At 44.3% G+C, this 20269-nt stretch overlaps 1 protein-coding gene across 1 annotated transcript in view; it reads left to right on the forward strand.

The window, feature by feature from the left end:
• Positions 2813-20269, forward strand: part of YWHAG (tyrosine 3-monooxygenase/tryptophan 5-monooxygenase activation protein gamma) — a 28495-nt gene continuing 11038 nt past the window's right edge. The window contains exon 1 of the mRNA XM_005661962.3: positions 2813-3131. Coding sequence (XP_005662019.1) covers positions 3045-3131 — 87 coding nt within the window. The 5' untranslated portion in view covers positions 2813-3044. The remainder of the gene's footprint in view (positions 3132-20269) is intronic.

A 20269-nucleotide genomic window follows, 5' to 3' on the forward strand; every position in this document is an offset into this window, starting at 1 on the left:
AGCAGCCCTCTCAACAGCCAGGGCCTCTGGGCAGCTGCGGCTTTAAGCCTAGAGTCTTAAAAAGAATCAAAAGGGAAAGGAGGGCAGGGCCAGCTCTCCTGCGCCGTAGGAGCCTGCAGATGTCATTCCTGTGTGGCTTTGGCACATCCTTGTCTTTGCCTCTGCTTTACTTTTTTCCCAAACAGATTTGGCCTGGATTATTATTATTTTTTTTTTTTAATGCACATTGGACTGGTTGTGGGGAAGGAACTGAGGTGGCGAGGTCAGAGAGGCAGCCTGAAATGTGCCAGGAAGTTCCCGAGAATTTAGGTTCCAGGGCCTAAAATCGTTGACATGTTTAATCCACTGTAGACAACCAGGGTTGGCTGTCAGGGTTCCTTCCCGCCGGACCTGGGTGGCCCAGGCCAGAGTGGTTGAGGCCTGGCCTGCAGGGAGGAAGAGAAAGGAAGAGAAATGACTTGGCGAACACTCCTGTAAGAGACAGAAGGAAGTGGGAGGGTATATTCACCAGCAGGATTGCATTTTGCCGGGTGGTGTAGTAAGAGAAGAGGGACCAGGGCCTATACTGGAGGAGGGGAGAAGAGAGCTATTTCTAGACTCTCCTCACTCAGCCCAGAGCTGTCTCCCTAAGTCCGTGCATGCATTCATGCATTCATTCATTCCTTCATTTTGCATGTTCTTCGTATTTAAGGTGTGCCAGGCACTGTGCCCAGCACTGAGGAAGCAATGGCGATGAAGATTAAATGCCAATCTCATCCTTTTCTGCCTTGGTTAAAATCTCACAAGCTTTCTATTTATTTTGAAAGAAAGACTGCACTCCCTTGACTGCCATTCAGGGCTCCTCACATTCTGGCTCCTGACTCCATGTCCAGCCCCAATACCCATCACTTCAGGCAACAAACACATTGGATTTTTTGCCTATCAATGTTTATATGTTAGGGGAGTTCCGTCGTGGCTCAGTGGTAAAGAACCTGACCAGTATCCATGAGGAAGCCGGTTCAAGCCCTGGCCCCATTCAGTGGGTTAAGGATCTGGCGTTGCCTTGAGCTGCGGTGTAGGTCGCAGACGAGGCTTGGATCCTGCGTTGCTGTGGCTGTGATGTAGGCCAGCAGCTGTAGCTGCTATCCAACCCCTAGCCTGGGAACTTCCATGTGCCACATGTGCAGCTCTAAAAGGCAAAACAAAAACAAACAAAAACTTTTGTCGGGAAGAAACTGCCTGTGTCTTTTGCCTGCTCTCAAATCCTACACATCTTTAAGGGCTGGACTGGAAATGTTACCTAACTCCCTGGGGAAGCTTTTCAGAACCTCTTCCTATCTAGCCTGAATTAAAAAACAAAACAAAAACCAATTTAACGCCACTTAACAAATTCTGAATCCCTTGAGGGTAAGGTTCCACGCCCTGTTCCAGAATCAAGCCTGGAATAATTCTCCGAAACTCCTTTATTCTCTGGTCTCATACACAACACTTCATATTCACTGTTTTAAAAAATCCCTGGAAATTTCCTTGTGGGAAGTAGATTAAGGATCTGCTATTGCTGCAGCTGTGGTGCAGGCTTCAACTGCAGGCGTGGGTTTGATCCTTGACCCAGAAACTTCCATATGCTGTGGGTGCAAAAAAAAAAAAAATTCTTTATTACTTTCTAAAGTACTCTACACACTTATCTTTACTTTGCCTATTTTCTTGGGCAGGGATTTTATTTGATTTGTTCTCTGCCGTACCCTATTGCCTAGAACAGTGCCTGGAACATTGTAGGTGTGCAATAAGATAAGTGCTGGATAAACGAAATAAAACGTGCAGTCAAAACTGTGGGTTGTGTGAGCTACATGGAATGTCAAAAAGGGAAGCACATGAGCAAGAATTAGTCAGATTGACCTCAGCGTGTATATTCTAGGCGGGCAGAAAAGAGTTGGTTAACCCCTACACACAACCCAGTGTTGAGCAGCCATTGGCTAACTGAATTGAATCTTTAATGCTCCACCCTGGAGAGGAAGGAAGGGGCTCACCAGGGGTAGACCCGCAAACTACTGCTGTATCCTTTCTACAAATTGACCAGGACGCCCTCCTGGTATTTGTCTTTCCAGATTTCCACCTGTCAGGTCCAAGAATCTCAAGGTGGGGATGCGGAGGGAGCTGGAACCTTGTGGGGGAGGGTGACAGTCCCCCAAGGTTTGGCTCCTTAATTCAACCATCCCTCAGGCGGTCACCACCCTCACAGTTTTAATCAATAGTGTACGGACCCCACCTCTCCAGACCCCCACCCCCCTCCATGTCCTGCTATTTTATCTCAGAAACATGGTCCAGGGCTGAGGCCCTGGCCCCCTCCTCCAGTAATTTCCCCAAGCATGTGGGGCGGGGCCGTGAATCAGCACTCACTGGGACTGATGCATCCTCCGTCCCCGCCAGGGGTCCCCAGCGGCCGCAGAATTAGGAACCCCCCCCTCCCCGTCCCATCCTCCTCTGTCTGAGCGCTACGACAACAGGGAGATGTAGTCTTGGCTGCCCCTTTGTCCCTGATCTCCCCAACGTATCGCCGCACCCGAGGATGAACTACAACTCCCAGGGGCCCAGGCGCCGGAGGCCTGAGAGGGCCGCGGTCTGCAGGACGAAGGGTGGGGGCCGTCTGGAGAAGATAGGGCACAGCAGCCGGGGTGAAGGGAAGCACCCGGCTCGTTGGGGGGCAGCGGGGAAGGAGGGGACGCCCAGAGAGCGGCGCCGAGCTGAGTTGGGGAGGGGAAACCCAAGGAACGGAAGGGCCGGGGCGGGGGTGCGCGGGCGGGTGGGCGGGGCCGTTGCGTCACGCGGCGTGGGCGGGGCCGCAGGGGGTTGTCCGCCCGCGGCACGCACAGCAGTCGCAGCCGCCTCGCGCCCGGTCCCGCGGTCGCAGCTCGAGCCGCAGCCTCTGCGCCGCCACCGTCGCCGCCTCAGCCGCTCGCTTCGTGGGTCGGTCCCTCCGGCACACGGGCTCCAGCCGCGTCGCAGCCGTCCCCTGAGCCCCTCAGGCCGCCCCGGTCTCCTTGCCCGGCCCGACCCAGCCCGTGAAGATGGTGGACCGCGAGCAACTGGTGCAGAAAGCCCGGCTGGCGGAGCAGGCGGAGCGCTACGACGACATGGCCGCGGCCATGAAGAACGTGAGTTTCTCCTCCCCTCCCCCCGCCTCGCCCCAGCCCCTTTGCAGACGCGGGCCTTCGTCGGCTCTTCCGGGGGACTGGTTGCCTGTTGCAGCTGCAGGTCTCTCGCCCCTGAGGGAGCTGGGGAGGGTCCCGAGAGCGCTGAGGACCGGGTGTGACGCGGCCTCGCTCCGAGCGTCCCCCGGGGCCGGCGGCGCTGTCTCCTCAGCCCTCCTCGCGCTCGGGCTGGGGCGGGGTCTTGCAGGGCTGGTCTGGGCAGCCGGCTCTCCGGCCGCCGCGCCTTTGGCTTTGCCGGGGACCTGAGCCGGGGCCACGCGCATCCTTTGTGCCCCACTTCCCCTCCTCCCAGCCTGGGCGTGTGGGGGCGGGGGACCGCATGGATGCGGTTCCTCTTTTCTCCCTGGTGTCTGGGCGGCGCCTTTTCCATTCACTCAGCAGGTCTCCCGGTTTTCTGATGCTCCCCCTCTCCCCAAATCTTCCCACTGTCTCTCGAGACAGGTCCTTTAGAGTCTCCCCGGTAAAAACGTAGGCTGTCCTGAAAACCTGGGCGCAGTAGTACAAAATCGAAACCTCCTTGCTCACGTTTTTCTTAACAAAAGGCTCCTCTTTCTTTACCTCAAAGCAAGCCCTCTTGATTTTAGGAAGAGGGGAACGTTTGTTTGGCTAGCTTTTTCATTGATTGTTCTTAATATGTTATCTCTAATTTTTCCTAGTGTTTTTTGTATTGAAAAGGGTAGGTATTGTCTTAAAAATAAAGGTTGTGAATTTAGCTGACTGGTTCAATTTGTGATAATATGCCGTTTCTCTTTTAAACACAGGCACACATCTGTTGAAATTCCTATAAGTTGAAAAAATATTCTCTCTGATCTGATACTGCAAACAAAGCGGTGGTGGGAGGCAGTATCAAGTCATTCCAGAAGATTCTGCATTTGTCATATTGCAGAGAGCCTAGACTGGGTGGAGGCTGGGAGGAGTTATTTTAAAGGGGAAAAAATATCTTTTTTTTTTTTTTTAATTTGTTTTGTTAGATATATCTGAGGCTTAAAAAAAGCTATCACATCCTTATTGGTGATGAAAAGAGAATACTGATCTCCAGTTGTCGCATTTTGTCTGGGATGCAGATTCCTGCCTGTATTGCACCATTTTGTAACACTACATTTGTCTAATGGGCAGACAACCAGTTTGATGGTGGGGGGGAGTATTGACCATTATTAAATGAAACCTAGAAAATTATCTAGTGATTTAGGTCTCCCACTATTTTAATAAATAAGTTAAATACTTCTTGCCTTATGTAACAAAGGTTTTAAAGTGCATCTCCTGTGTGTAGCAGATGCAGGAGTGTACCTTGCGTGTTAAATCTTTTTAATGAAGCAGTGTAGGTATTACAGATTCATTAATTCTTGAATAATTTTACTGGTTCACAAAAGATGACAATACTGATGCCTTTATATTTAAGTCATCTACATTAATAAGGGGTTTTTATTCCCTTAAGGAAGAGAATTGACTCTGAAATTGGGAGCACTGCTTTATTAAGAGACTGCTACAGTTGCTGTCTTTAAAGTGCAAATGATAGAAGTTATACTTTAATAGATATCAGTATCTTCAGTTCAATTATTTAGACTCTTCTAATTTTTCCATATTTCTAGTTTCACAGGAAAGCGAGTGACCTCGCACCTATATCCATAGCAACCCAGTGATGTCACACAATGACACAGAGGCTGCAATGCACCTAAGGGCTGGTAGGGAGTATTCAGATGGCATTTGTCCAAGGTAATGCAGAAATTATCAGATGAGCCAGGTGGAATTGAGTACTTTATGTTCTATCAGATGAGAATTGGTCCCCAAAATAAAGTATTTCATTTATCCTTAGACTTGCAAATCAGGGACCTCTAGATATGCCTGTTCTCCTTCCTATTTCTAGTTTTCTCAAAAGTTTAAGGATACAGTAGTGTTTTTAAACATTCATCTCACTATTAAAATTGGGCAATGAAGGAATAAAGTTAAAAATTTTAAGCAATTTTTTTGTGATCATAGTGCAGGGGTGGGTTGTATACATGGCTTTATTGCAAATTATTAATGTGGCAGGTTTTAAAAAAACCTTTAAAAAATTACAACTTCCTACTCGGTCATTTTCAGTAAATGTCAGGGAATGAGAATCCGTTTCAGAACACTTGAGCTTGGGATTGGGAAAAGTTTTCTTTTGCTGTGTTGATGCTTCTGCTCTTTGACGACAGAGCATGGAGGAAAGAACAGTTCATAAAATAAAGCAGACATTTTTCGAACCTGTTTACTGTGATTCTGAGGGTTAGGCTTACCTTTGACCTTCACTTTCTTCCTCTGTAAAATGGGTCAATACCTACTTGAAAAAGTTGCAAGGATTAAATAAAAACTGTAGATGCTTTAAAAAAGTAACTGTTTCTTCCTCTCTTTGTAAAGGTTATCACTGAATTTGGAAAATAGAGGAAGATACAAAAAAAAAGTCCTTCCCTTAAGGTTGGAGTAATCCAGGTGCTAGAGTGATGAAATTTATTTGAATTTAATGAAATTACCCTAGTAATAGTTAGGACCTGTGACATGTGGGTGACCAGGGTAGAAATAATATGCAGTATTTTGAAAGGGAGGAAGAGGGGGAAGTTTAGTCTTTTAAGATAAATGCATAAGCTTGTATCTAAAAAGAGTGAATCCTGAGATGTTTCCTATTAGACAATACTTACTTGTCCTTTGGATTTTAATAGCCTCTTGAGTTGGTATTCTGAGTAGACTTTGGTACTTGCTTGGGGTGAGAGGTGGAGAAAAGATTCTGAGCTACTAATTTTGTTCAAGTTACTGGGTTAAGCAACTTAACTCAGGTGTGTGTGGGAGAGGGCAGTGGTGGCGGAAGTCTATCTTAATAATATAAAAAAGTCTTTCTAGTGGAATAGATACACCTTAACATTTTTTTTACTGTGTTAAATATTCTGTTTCCTCCTAGCTTTTCCAGGAGGCTAGATCAATAGCCATTATCACTAATGGAGTAATGACCCCTCTGTAGACTTGAGAGGCGGAGTTCTGCCAGCCTTTACTCTTAAGTCATGTGGTTTCAGTTCTCATCTTTGGGATTGGAAGAACACAGATAACAGTTCGCCCTTTACATTATCCTTTGCAGTAACTGCAATGACTGTTAAGTGCTTTTTCTTATTTAAAATATCTCATATGTATCTTTTGAGTTATATTGAGATAAAAGAAGTTGCTAAATGTGCATCCTCATTACAGTTCTTTGGATAAATTGCAGACCCTGGGGAGGATTTCATCCCCTAGCACTTGGCGGAAGACTTAGTTATTGAAACAAATTAAATTATTAAAAAAAGAATGGAGGCTACAATTTTGTTTTTATTGAGGTAAAAGTCTCATAACACAAACATTTTCAAGTGTATGATTCAGTAACATTTAGTACATTCGCAATGATAGGCAGCCATTACCTAGAAAAAATGGGAAAACGATATTTTAAAGTGATGATCTGGCTGTAGCTGGCTGGATTTCAGTACCTGATTACTGATTCAGGAATGTGTCAACAAGGAAGTGTTCACAGCCAATGGTAATCATGTCCCTTTGTCTTTGTTAACTGACATCTGACCCTTTTCAGCCTAAATCGAAAATAGGGACCTATCTTGGCTAGATTTGTATTTCCATTAAAAAGTTAAAGGTTCTAAAAACTACGTGATGCTTACCCAAATGAATAACAGTTTACCTGAAATCAGCAAAGTGTTACCTATTTGGAGATTACAGGAATTTTGCTGGTGTTCTTAGTATCACTCATTTCCAGTCCAAGGCTGACTTTGTTAGACATACTTGCCTGCTGCGTGGCAGCGGCTCCCTAAAGAACACTGTGCAGTGCTGAGGGTGGGGAGCTCTTTGGGCACCGGATTCTAAACTGATGGGCGTCGAGTAAATAAGATGTTTCAGCACACTGTGTTGGTGTTTCTGAGACATCGAGAAACAACTTCTTAGCCCATTGTCACCAACCATAGCTCGTATCTGGCAGGGCATCTAATTATTTCTGTATTTCTACCAGATCCCACGAGATGTGGAAGAAAAGAAGCAATGATCATTTTATGTAACAGTTGGGGGGCGGGGGGAGATCGCATATAAACCCTTGTCTTGTCTAATTTTTTAAGCTCTGTTTGTTAGAGCTTGACCACATAGTCGACTGTAATTGTAGGGGCCTTTATGTGTTGTCTTTTAAGATTATAAAGGCTGCCAGCACGAGCTGCCTATGGCCTTTTCTCTCACAATTATTTTTTGTTGTTGTTGTCTTCCCAAATTACATTTTAGGTATGACTTACCATTTTGGTTTAGTAGCAAACCATGTTTTCTTTCTTCAGATTGGCATTTGTAGAAATCCTTGAAATTTTGGTTTTTTTTACTAATTTATGAATTTGAGTATTACACAAAGTAGTTACTTGAAAAGTGATCAACAAAAAGTCCCAAAAGAAAGCTTTAATTTTAAGATAAGAGGTAAATTGGTTTGGTTCCATGATTTTGCAGAAACAATAAAAATTTGTCAATCTTAAGACTTTGCTTGAGTCTTTTTTTCCCCTTTCTTTTAAAAGAACTGGTGAAGCCTAAGCCAAATTTTTGTCAGTATGCTACTTGTAAGAGTGTCTCACGGAGGTAGGGTTTTCTTTACCTGAATTGAACGCTGTTAAATGTGGTGCCCAGCATAGTTGGGTTGTGAACAGGTAAATACTTTCCAAATAAACTTGGTCTTAACCTCTTCATCTTTGGAGTGGTATCTTATTTCTGGAGAGATGTAAAGCCAGACTCAGTGAGTTGGACCCAGGTGTGGTGTCAGCTTTTCCCTCTTAATAATTCTCTTACTAGAACAGGGGTGCCAGAGCTGGGAACTTGACAGTGACAGCAGTGGGCAGCTGAATCCCTCCTCCCCCCTCCCCCTCCCCCACAGCCAAGGGTGACAGAGCAGCTGTGGTGTGAGAGGTGGAGGAGGCTAAGAGGTAACAAGAGGAAGGCTCTGAAAAGTGCAGGTTTGTTGGGAAGGTAGAGCTCATTTAAAACAGCTTTCACTTTCTGAAAGGAGTTACTAAGTCACTTCAGCTACTATGTTCAAATAACCAGCATCTAGGAAACAAAGTGGTCTGTGGGGCCAGTACTTGAAGCTTAACATTTTTTTGACTGAACTGTTTCAATTCTCTACCATTCAGTTCAACACAATGCTCCTTTTGTGTGAGTCTGATGTGAAGTAGTGAATGAGCATGCCTTTGCAGCAGAGGCCTGGCAAGGATCGTCGTCATGCAAGCCATCCCATACTCTGCCCCAGAACATTGGTACATGAGGGCCTGACTGGCCCCGGTAGACTGGTGGATGGACGATATACACTAGATTTTTTTTCTAGTAGTTTGAAAATGACCTGATCCACAAGGAAAAGGAGAATTAGCAAGATAGGATAAGAACAGCAGAATAGCATTCCCAGACAGGGAAAGCTGGTGGGGACAAGTGAGTAGGGAAGGAAAATTCTAGGATATCTTGAATTTTGGGACGGTCTGATTTAATAAGGGAGTCTAGTTTTTGGAAGGCTATCATCAGTGGGACTGATGACTGATGACAAAAAATATCTGGCCTTTAGGGCACTAGGAAGTTTGGGGCGGGGAGTGACACGTATCACCATAGTAATTCCCCACACAGGGATGTTTCCGTGTCTTTTTCTACAGGGTTTTGTACCTTGACCTTTTCCCTTGAAACTTTCTTCTGTTAGTGTTTCCAGTGGCTTAAACAATCCTGTGTGTCAATTTATTTTTATTTAGCGTTTAGGCTGTTCTCAAATTTGTAAATAAAATTACCATAAACTTTTTTTTTTTTTTTTTTTGGTCTTTTTGCCATTTGTGGGCTGCTCCCTCGGCATATGGAGGTTCCCAGGCCAGGGGTCTAATCGGAGCTGTAGCCACCAGTCTACGCCAGAGCCACAGCAACGCAGGGATCCGAGCCTCGTCTGCAGCCTACACCACAGCTTACAGCAATGCCGGATCCTTAACCCGATGAGCAAGGCCAGGGATGGAACCCGCAACCTCATGGTTCCTAGTTGGATTCGTTGACCACTGAGCCACGACGAGAACTCCTAAAATTACCATAAACACTTGTGGCTAAAGCTTTCAACTTGGATTGTTAGGACAGAGACCCCAAAGTGGAATTACTGGAAGAAGCGTTTGGGATGATTTTTAAGAAATTTGAAACCATCTCTATGACTGATGTTTATCTCAAAAGTTTGGGAAGTCATAATTGTTTGGATAGTTATTACATACACATGGTTCAAAATTCAAGGGTACCCTATTGCCATTTCTGCTCCAAAGAGAAAATGAGATTGAAATGGGAAAGCTTGACTGCTAGCTTATTTGAAGCAAGAGTCCTTTGAAGCTTTCTTATGGTTGGAATGAGTCCCTTTAATATTTTATTTTTTATTTATTTATTTTTCTGTCTTTTTAGGGCCGCATCTGTGGCATATGGAGGTTCTCAGGCTAGGGGTGGAATCAGAGCTGCAGCTGCTGGCCTACACCACAGCCACAGCAACGTGGGATGCAAGCTGCATCTACAACCTACATCACAGCTCAGGCAACGCTGGATCTTTAACCCACTGATCCAAGGCCAGGGGTCAAACCTGCATCCTCATCATTGCTAGCCGGGTTTATTAACAGCTGAGCCACAATTGAAAAAAAAAAAAACCCTCAACTGTATGGGCCCTTTCAGATACATACAGAATAAAGAAGGGTGGCATGATATATCCCCATGTAAGCAGTTGCACCATTTGTGAGCCTGTTGGCCAATCTTGTATCTATATACTTTCCTACTTTCCTGGTCTCCTTGGCATTTACCATCTTGCAAGATGGCTTTTTGTTGACTTAAAATCTCTTATTTGCCACAAATGGCTCAGTTGCTGGCAGGATTCTTTACATTCAAATTTGGCAACCTCAGTGTAGTTTCTTAAAGCATTTAATCCAGCTGGTAGGTAAGTTTTTCCTTGTTTTTTTTTTTTTTTTTTTCAGAGCAGTGTTTCTCTTCAGTTGACGTCCAAGTGCTGCCTCCTATCAGCCTTTGCTCAAGGAAAGGCTGGATGTGTCTGGAGTGGGGAGAGCAAAGGTGATGCTGTGTCCGTAGGTTTAGAGAAGGGTTCTATCGTTACAGGACTGTTCTTTCCTACAGAGGATGGTGAAGGCAGATAGTCTGTCAGTTCTGGCTTTTACCACCAATTGGATAAAAGTGCTAAAACACAGTTGATCTATTGAGGGCGATGTGGATAACCAAGTGTTGGTTTTGTTGCTTGCTAAGCATTTTTAAAAAATAATTTTTGCCTTCAAGTCAGTGTACTAGTGGTTGTATGTACTAAGACGTAGGTGAGTAAGTAGATAGTATGTAAACTAGCTCTCTGGGCCCAGGCAGTCTGAGTTTGAGTCCAGGAGCATGGAGTTGACCAGTTTTATTGTGTATACTTAATAATTTAGATGCATATACCGCTGTTTTATTTTTTTTTACCATTTGAAGGTCATACAGAAAAAGGCTAGATTTTTGCAACTAGATCCATTTTTTGAGGAGGAGAAAATATGGAAAACCTCAAACAGCTATAGTAATGGGTTGAATTTTAACACTTGCATAAAATTGGGAGTTCCTCTTGTGGTTCAGTGGAAACGCATCCAGCTAGTATCCATTTGCATGTGAGTTCGATCCCTGGCCTTGCTCAGTGGGTTAAGGATCTGGCATTGCTGTGAGCTGTGGCGTAGGTCACAGACGTGGCTCCGATCCTGCGTTGCTGTGGCTCCAATTCAACCCTTAGCCTAGGGACTTAAATAGGTTCAAGTGCAGCCCTAAAAAGCTGGGGGGGGGGACGACAAAAACTTGTGTAAAGTATATTTCTGTTGCTTACTTAGGACTTTGTCTGGCGTATAGATTCTCAAAAACACTGTTATAATTAATTCTTATTTTGGATTTACAGTATTCCAGCATTTTGAACTTGTTTTTCTCGTAATAATCTTGCTGGCTTATGTGCACACATTTTTTAATAAAGTGTTTGTATCTGTTGTAAAAATGAAGGCAGTACCGATATCTACTAAGCTGTTATAGCATAGCCTTAACCCTGAATTTTTTTTTTTTTTCCCCTAGGGCCGCACCCACGGCATATGGAGGTTCCCAGGCTAGGGGTCTAATCAGAGCTGCGGCTGCCAGCCTACAGCACAGCAACGGGGTGGTAACTCCAACCCTGAAATATTGATGAATTAAACTGAGCATCTGGACCACAGTGGAAAACCTAGGGTACTTGTTGGTATGACTTTTAAAAAATCCGTGCATTTCTGTACTGACTGTAGTCTTTCTGGAAAGACAAAACATTTTAAGTTACACACTCTTAGATAAAATATTGCAGTATATTTGGACATTTACTGTCACTTGGGAAGCATCGCTATATGCTTTTCTCTTTCACAACAGTTTCATAAAGTGGTAGTCTCATTTTAAAAGTGGAAATGTTTAACTTGCTTAATAAGACTTGAGTTGAAAGGATTTTTTTTTCCCCCGTAAGGTTCTCGAGCGGTTTTTTTTAGTTTTCAAAAAGGAGTCTTAGGGAAAGAGTATATATATACATAGATACTGGTGATTTTTGAGCCAGTGTCTCCATGATCTGATTTCCATTCATTTTGGTCAATGTTCCATTGTTTACAGAAGCTTTGAAAATACTTGAAACTGCTGCATATTTAATATTGTTCCATTTAGTTGTCCTTGAGAGAGTGGTTATGTAGTATGGGTTTTGAATACAGAACAAACTTCTTTTAGGGCAGCCCTAAGATAAATTACTCAAGAATGTAATCTTCTTTCTTTTAGAAGACATTTGGTCCCGTGATTATGATAGGTTTTAAATATTAACAAAGGAGAACTTGCAGTTTTTAGCTTGAGGAGGTAAGTACTGTGGTTTTGCTTTGGAGTCGTGACAGGTATTGGCAGGAGGTGAAAGGAGTCACTCCAGACTCAGTGGAAGAGTATACCTCTCCTGAAAGAAAATGGGAGGAAGCTGTGACTGTTTTGTGCATCAAAAATATGGCCTTGGGTGGAATTCACAAACTGGAGTGGAAACATGTTTTGAGGGGATCTGAGTGAAGATCAAAGGGAGAACAGAAAACTAACTTGATTATTTTGTAGCTGTTACAGGCAGTGGAAGAGGTGGATGGTACTGATCCAAAAATCACACTGGGGAGATAGAGTTGTGAGGGGGGATTATTGAACATCTATGAGGATATTCCACACCCCACAGTTGCACGTGGGCCTGCTGCTATGGAGTCGGAGGACTTTGAAGTTATCCTGGACAGAGGGGAGTTTCCTAGGAAAATAAATGGTAGCAGATGGTGTCTTGTGGGGGCTGGCCGAAGGCGTGTCCAGGCAGAGGGAATAGCATTGTTTAGTTTCAGAAGTACAAGGAGCAGAAGCTGTTGCATCATTCATGGAGTCACTGGTGGTTGCACTGAGAGAATGTTAGGAGATGAATCCAGAGAGGTAAATAGAGGCCAGTTTGTGAAAGGCCTCGTGGAGTTTGGGGTTTTTTCTTAAGCTGTGGAGAGTCATTGAAGGATTGTAGGCAGAAGATGTAGGATGCAATTTTTGGTTTAGAGAGCGCCTTGGCAGCAGTGTGGAAATTGAATAGGAGAGTGGGGCCGAGTATCACAGGGTCGATTCTGATGGGATGAGGCCCTTACAAGGTCTGTGAGGGAAGATTTGAGAGAATTTCATGGCTGGAAATAGGAGGAAGGGGAGATGATGGAGGAGATGAGGTCAGTTGCTGACATGCTGTGTTTGAGAAAACTAAGTGGAGGTAAACATGCGCACGTGCTTTTTAGGGATGCATCTGCAACATAAGGAAGTTCCCAGGCTAGGAGTCGAATTGGAGCTGCAGTCATAGCAACGCCAGATCCGAGCCATATTCGAGACCTGTGCCTCAGTTTGTGGCAATGCCAGATCCTTAACCCACTGAATGAGGGCAGGGATCAAACCCCAAATCCTCCTGGATACTAGTTGGGATCGTAGCTGCTGAGCCACAAGGGGAACTCCACACAAAAAGCCCTTAGAACAGTGCCTGGCACAGAATGTGTGCTCACTGTTAGCTATTATTTGTTCATTAAACAAGTATTTATATAGAGGCCACTAAGAACCAGGCTCTAGCCTAAGACCTGGAGAATATAATATCCTGTGGCCTCCTAGAACTTATGTTCTAGTGGGAGAGTCTTCCATTAATCCCATGGTTAAAACCAGGCATACTAAGGTCACCTGGGGAAAATTGGGAGTCAAGTCAAAATGGGAACCCTGGGGAATTACACTTTAGTAGTTCCTAGAATGGGGAAGAAAAGATTAAATAGATGCTGATAGAAAACCAAGAAAGCAAACTAACAGAGGAATGAGAGGGTCGAGAAGGGGGAATCTGTCTGCAGTGTTACATTCCTTGCAAACTAAAATTTAAGATGAGGGAAGAGAAGATGGGGTATGTGAGATAGAAAGACCATTGATAACAGTGGTTACAGGGGGAGGAGTGACTAAAAGCACCAGAAATGGTAACAAGTACAGCTTCTTTTTAGAAACTCGATTTTGAGGGAAATAAGGAAGAAATGTGATAAAAAGTCCTCCTTGGACTACAAGTTAAGGGGAAAGTGCAGAGAAGAGAATGATGGGAAGAACATCGTGTTTGCCTACAGGGAGGAGGCAGTGGTAGGGCCCTGGTTAGGTAGAGGCCTTTGGTCACTTTCCCCTAAAGAGGCTGTGATGAGCAAGGACTGTCAGGCAGTGAGTGCTAAGGGCCCAGTGGAGGGTAAGAAAACCGTATCATTTTTTCTTTTTCTTTTTTTTCCTTTTGTCTTTTTAGGGCCACACCCACGACATATCGAAGTTTCCACGCTAGAGGTCGAATGGGAGCTACAGCTACTGGCCTACACCGCAGCCGCGGCAACACCAGATCCCAGCCACGTCTGTGATCTGTTCCACTGCTCACGGCAGTGCTGGATCCTTAACCCACTAAGCAAGGCTAGGGGATCAGACCTGCATCCTCATGGATACTAGTCGGGTTCTTAACCCCCTGAGCCACAATGGGAATTCCAAAACCTCAGTTTATAGTGACTACAATCTGTAGTTTTTTGGTTGGCCTCTCCCTCCCTCTCCTCACCTACATTTTGGGTGTAAGAGTAGAAAAATCAGGCTGGGTGGTTGTATTGATTGAGCGTTTGGGTGTTTTAGAGATGGTGTAGCAGAAAGACAAGGCATAGGAAACTTGATATTAATGCAAAATAGTTGAATTTGATGAATCTTGATGAACCTTAGAAGGAAGAAATAAAGCCGAAAGAGAAAAGGGCTGAGAGAAAGGAGAGGCATCAGGAGCAAGTCTGGTAGTAGGTGGGAGTGAGGACTGGTAATATTGGAGGATAAGAGTTTTATTTATTTTCATTTTTTAAAGTTTTGTGGAGGTATAGTTGATTTACAATGTTGTGATAGTTTCTGCTGTACAACAGTGATTCAGTTGCACATACACACACATCTGTTCTTTTTCAGATTCCTTTGTCCATATGGATCATCACAGGATATTGGGTAGAGTTCCCTGTGCTATCCAGCAGGCCCCTGTTGCCCAGTCATTCCATGCACATCAGTGTGCACATGCCAATCCCAGACCCCCAGTCCATCCCTCCCCCCAAGAGTTTGATTTTAAAGTGAATGGTTGTGAATGAGGCCAAAGGTGTGCTTTGGGGATAAGTTGTCAAAATCTATGAGGTAACTGTTGTTTATGATTAATTTGAGGGAATAGCCTTAGATAAGGAAGTGGGGCCAGAGGTCTGCATACAGGTAAACAATCTTAATGAAAGTGAACTTGACACTGGTTTCATAAGAAATACTATTTTAATTTTTTTCTTTTTCGGCTGTCCCCATGGCATATGGAAGTTCTCAGGCTGAGGATCGAACTGGCACCTCCACAGAGACAAGCTGGATCATTAACCCACTGTGTCACAGCGGGAGCTCCATTTCCCAGGAGAAATTTTAGAAGCGAAGAAAAGGCTTGATAGAGGAGATAATTGTGAGGGAATCTGTATGGGTTTGTATAAGAACCTGTTTAATTTTGATTTCACTAATTTTTAGAATAGGATTAATTGGCTGCTAGGTAAGGGAGTGCAAGAGCATAGTAATCTGTTCCCTGATAACGTGGGGCTAAATGGTGAGCTGCCAAGCTTTGGCATGTGTCCCAGTTGTTGAAAAGTGAGATCAGACTGCAGCAATGGGTGGAATCTGGGCTAATGAAGTGGCCTTATTTTTGCTTCAGGTCCTGTACTTTGACCCTAAAATTCAGCTGTTCATTACATTTGGTGCATGTGGCACCTTAACAGTAGCCATCTTAATATTAGCTATCACGATTCTGTGGACTGGCGTAGGCTTGCTCCTGAGGGGGCTGGGTGAACCACAGAGAGGCTGGGACCTCCTCACACAGCCTCATGTCCAGATGAACCCAGGCTTCTCAGATTGGGGGAGGTTCCCAACAGTGAGCCCCAATTCACAAGTGCTTTTCAGGCCTCTGCTTGCCTCATGCTTATTTGCCACTGCTCCAGTAACCGAAGTAAGTTGTATGACCAAGTTCAGGTTGAAGAGATGGAGAAATGCGTTCCAGTTCTTGGTAGAAGAAGCTGAAAATCATATTAAAAGGGAAGGAGAGGGGTTGCCTTGTTGCCTAATGGTGAAGGATTCGGAGTTGTCAGTGTTGTGGCTTAAGTCACTGCTGTAGCTCTGGTTTGATCCCTGGCCCAGGAACTTCCGCATGCCGTGGGTGCAGCTAGAAACAAACAAAAAGATATGAACAGGGTTGGAAGGCCTTTATGCAGGCAGTCTGGGCTGGATACAGTCTATATAGATTCATATCACTTAACATTTAGAAGTAGCTGTAGATGCTCTGGTTATTCAGTGATTCGTGAAGTGTGCCACCTGCCGTTAAGGACTTTAATCTTTTGGGAAAAAGAAAGTTACACAGTTGTACTACAGGGCATTAGAAATAAGCAGTATAGGAGTTCCCACTGTGGTGCGACGGGCATTTTTGGAATACAGAGACACAGGTTCGATCCCAGCACAGTGCGTTAAAGTTCCTGCATTGCTGCAGCTGCAGCATAGGTTGCAACTGCTGCTTGGATCTGATCCCTGGCCTGGAAACTCCATATGCCATGGGGTGGCCAAAAAAAAAAGAAAAAGGCAGAAAAAGTGCAAGGTAGGGAGATCTCTTGTGGCTCAGCGAGTTATGAACCTGATTACTATCCAAGAGGTTTGATCTCTGGTTTGCTCAGTGGATTGGGGATCCTGTGTTGCTGTGAGCTGTGGCACAGGTCAAGGATGTGGCTCAGATCTTGCGCTGCCGCTGGATCCTATGCAGCTGTAGCGTAGGCCAGCAGTTGCAGCTCCAGTTTGACCCCTAATCCAGAAACTTCATATGCTGCAGGTGTGGCCCTAAAAAGCAAAACAAAACCAAAGAACAGTGCAAGGTAAAGTTACTAATACACAGAGTATGTGGTAATTAGTTCTGCCTAAGAAATTTTCAGGCTTTAGGAACTAAATGTAGTATTTGAGGTAGGGCTTAAAGAATGACATATAAAAGAGCGTTTTTCCTCATGGGTCCTGGAAGTGTTTCCCGTGGTAGGAAAAGCAGGAGCAGAGGAGTGTGTAATGTGAGCAAGAGTGTGAGACCTGAGTCTGGGTATCGATGACTTGCAGCAGTATTTTTCTGTTTGGGCACTATTGGCATTTGGAATAAATTAGTCTTTGCTCTTGTGAGGGGGCAGACCTGGGCCTTGTAGCATGTTCAGCAGCATGCCTGGCTTCTGCCCGATAGATAGTGTCTATAATCAGAGTGTTTTAAACATATACTCTACTTTACCCAGCTTGCTTAACTTCTTCCCCCACCCCAAACAGATCTGTGGTAAAGCTAACAGTTATACATGTTAGTTCATTTGTGTTAAATTCAGAAATTAATCCAGCTGAAGTTTGAAGTGTTTTTGTTTTTTTTTTTGGTCTTTTTTGCTATTTCTTGGGCCGCTCCCGCGGCATATGGAGGTTCCCAGGCTAGGGGTCCAATCGGAGCTGTAGTCTCCAGCCTACGCCAGAGCCACAGCAACGCGGGATCCGAGCTGCGTCTGCAACCTACACCACAGCTCACGGCAACGCCGGATCGTTAACCCACTGAGCAAGGGCAGGGATCGACCCCGCAACCTCATGGTTCCTAGTCGGATTCGTTAACCACTGCGCCACGACGGGAACTCCTGAAGTTTGAAGTGTTGTAAGTAGCAGGCTGAGTGGTACTGGCACACTTTCCCTTAGTGTGGGGGAAAGAGGGTGGTGGGGGCGCTGTATCTGGATCCTAGAAACTGTAGGTAGAGAAGCCTTCAGGGTCGGAGGACTGTCTTTGTCTACTGCAAGAGATGATCACAGTGCCAAGGAATACAATTCTTAAGGCTAGCGGACAGCAGTTGTAGGGAGAGAAACTTAACTTTAGCTTGAAGTCAGGTCCTTCTCAAGTTGCTTTCTAAGGGTGAATTTAGGTTGAATTCTCACAGGTGTACAAGTAGAGGGTGGAACAGTGGTTTGGTGTGTATGTGGATTGGAGTTTGAGAAGTTGTTTTGATGTTTCTCTCCTTGACCTTTTTTCCCAATGGTGGTGGAATTTAATGCTTCATAATGAAGTGCCCACTTTAGGGAATATAAAATTCTTATCCCTTTTCAAGTTTGCTTAACTGTATCTGAGCAATAAACATAAATAGTGCTCTTGTTCTCATTTTTGGAGAGGATATTGAGAAACATTAACGTACATCAGACAACATACATAGTTTATTTGGAGTCTCAAGAGGAGGGTTAAATGAAGAGGTAGAGGTCCATGCTCTGTTACAGTGAATTTTCTTTGTAAAAACCCACATGTTGGGAAGCATGAACTAGTTGGAATTCTGAACTTGTCAAACAAGCTAATATTTAACTACTAATAGTTGTGGAAGTGCTATGTAGACTATGATATTGTGAAGCAATTGTGTTTTTATAGCTCTATTGAGATATAAATCACATACCATACAACTTACCCCAAGTGTACGATTTACTTCAGAATTGCCTAATGATCACTGTTATATAAATTTCAGAACACTGTTGTTCCCCCAAAGGAAACTCTGTACCCATTAGCCATCACTGCCTGCACCCCCTTCAAAGGAAAACGAGCCCTAAGCAACCACTAATCTTTTTTCTGTTTTTAATGGATTTTTCTGCCTGGGACTATTTTCATATAATTTGAGTCATATAATATATGGTCACTGGTGGTTGGCTTCTTTCATTAGTCTAATGTTTTCATTGTCATCCGTGTTGTACCATGTGTCAGTGCTTTATTCCTTTTTTATGCCTGAATAGTATTCCCTCCGTCCATTGGCATTTGGATGGTTTCCACATTTTAGCTGTTGTGGCTAGGGCTGCTGGGAACATGTGTGTGCAGGTTTTCATGTGGATTGCGTTGTGTGGTAACTCAGCATGTTGAGGAACATTGTGCTGCAGTTTTGAGAAATGGATACATGTGGATCCCCTGCATTCCTGAATTTTCAGGCTTAGGATAGCTAAGGAGAGTGGTTTTTGTTTTAAGGGCCGCACACGCTGCATATGGAAATTCCCAGACTAGGGAACGGCGGCTCCGAGCCTACGCCACAGCCACAGCAGCTCGGGTTCCGAGCCATGTCTTCAACGTACACCACAGCTCACGGCAATGCTGGATCCTTAGCCCACTGAGCGAGGCCGGGGGTCGAACCCACAACCTCATGGTTCCTAGTTGGGTTCGTTAACCACTGGGCCACGACAGGAACTCCCAGTTTTTTTGTTTGTGAGGTATTCTTGGTAGAGGTGGTGTGGTGAGCACAAAACAACAGATGTAGGAATAAATCTGTTTACATAAAAATACTGGCTTTGAGCTTTTTTGAAAATGTGATTTTCAAAATTGGGTTTAAGCTTTAATTGTTAGTGTAATTAATTGGGTATATTATGGAGAGGGTTTGTTTGAATAAGTACAACTGGTAACAGATCAGAATTCAATCTCCTCAACCTTGACTGCCTCCCACAGCTACTTTGTTTTCAGACCCTTCTAGAAAGTCGCTGAGAATATACAGTTACTTTTTTAGTGGCTACCTAGAATTCCCTTCTGTAGATGTGTCATCATCTAACCAGTCTCCCCTAGAGGGCCATTTAAGTGAGTCCAGACTTTAGCTGTTACAAATAATGCAGTGAATCAGTTTCTAGAAATGGAATGGCCCAGTCAGAAGGCTGTTTTACCATTTGTAATGACATCAATTTGATAGTTATTCCAGATTGCCCTCCATCAAGTTTGTACTAATTTATCGTTTCCAGCAGTGGATGAGAGTGCCCGTTTATCCACACAGTTAGCCTTTACAGTGAGGCAGCTAAGTTTAAGTTTTCCCAGTCTGGGGTTCCTGTTGTGGCTAAGCCGGTTACGAACCCGACTAGAATCCGTGAGGATACGGGTTCAATCCTTGGCCTCGCTCAATGGGTTAAGAATCTGTGTTGCTGTGAGCTGGGGCATAGGTCACAGACATGGCTTGGATCCCGTGTGTCTGTGGTGTGGGCTGGCACCTGCAGCTCCAATTTGACCCCTGGCCTGGGAACTTCCATATACTACAGATTCAGCCCTAAGAAGGAAAAAAAAAGTTTTGTCAGTCTGATTGGAAAAAAATTAGCATTTATAAAGTGAAGAGTTTCCTGGTGTGCAGCAGGTTAAAAATCTGGCATTGTCATCACAGCAGCTTGGGTTACTGCTGTGGTAAGGGTTCAGTCCCTGGCCCAGGAACTTCCACAGAGTGTGGGGTGGGGCCAAAAAAATGAGTAAAGTTAGGTTTTCTACCTGTTTTTTCCTTTTTTTTCAGTTGTCCATTCCTTTCACTTACTTTTCTATTACTGATAGGTGTTAAATTCTTTTTAGGAGGTCTTTATGTAACCCACCCTTGGAGATAGGGTAGGTTCAGTTCGACACCACCACAATAAAGCAAATATCACAATAAAGTGAGTTGCACACATTTTTTGATATTCCAGGGCATATAGAAGTTATAGTTACGCTATACTTAGTCTGTTAA

The sequence above is a fragment of the Sus scrofa genome, chromosome 3 (assembly GCF_000003025.6).
Source record: "Sus scrofa isolate TJ Tabasco breed Duroc chromosome 3, Sscrofa11.1, whole genome shotgun sequence".
In the NCBI taxonomy this organism is placed as follows: domain Eukaryota; kingdom Metazoa; phylum Chordata; class Mammalia; order Artiodactyla; family Suidae; genus Sus; species Sus scrofa.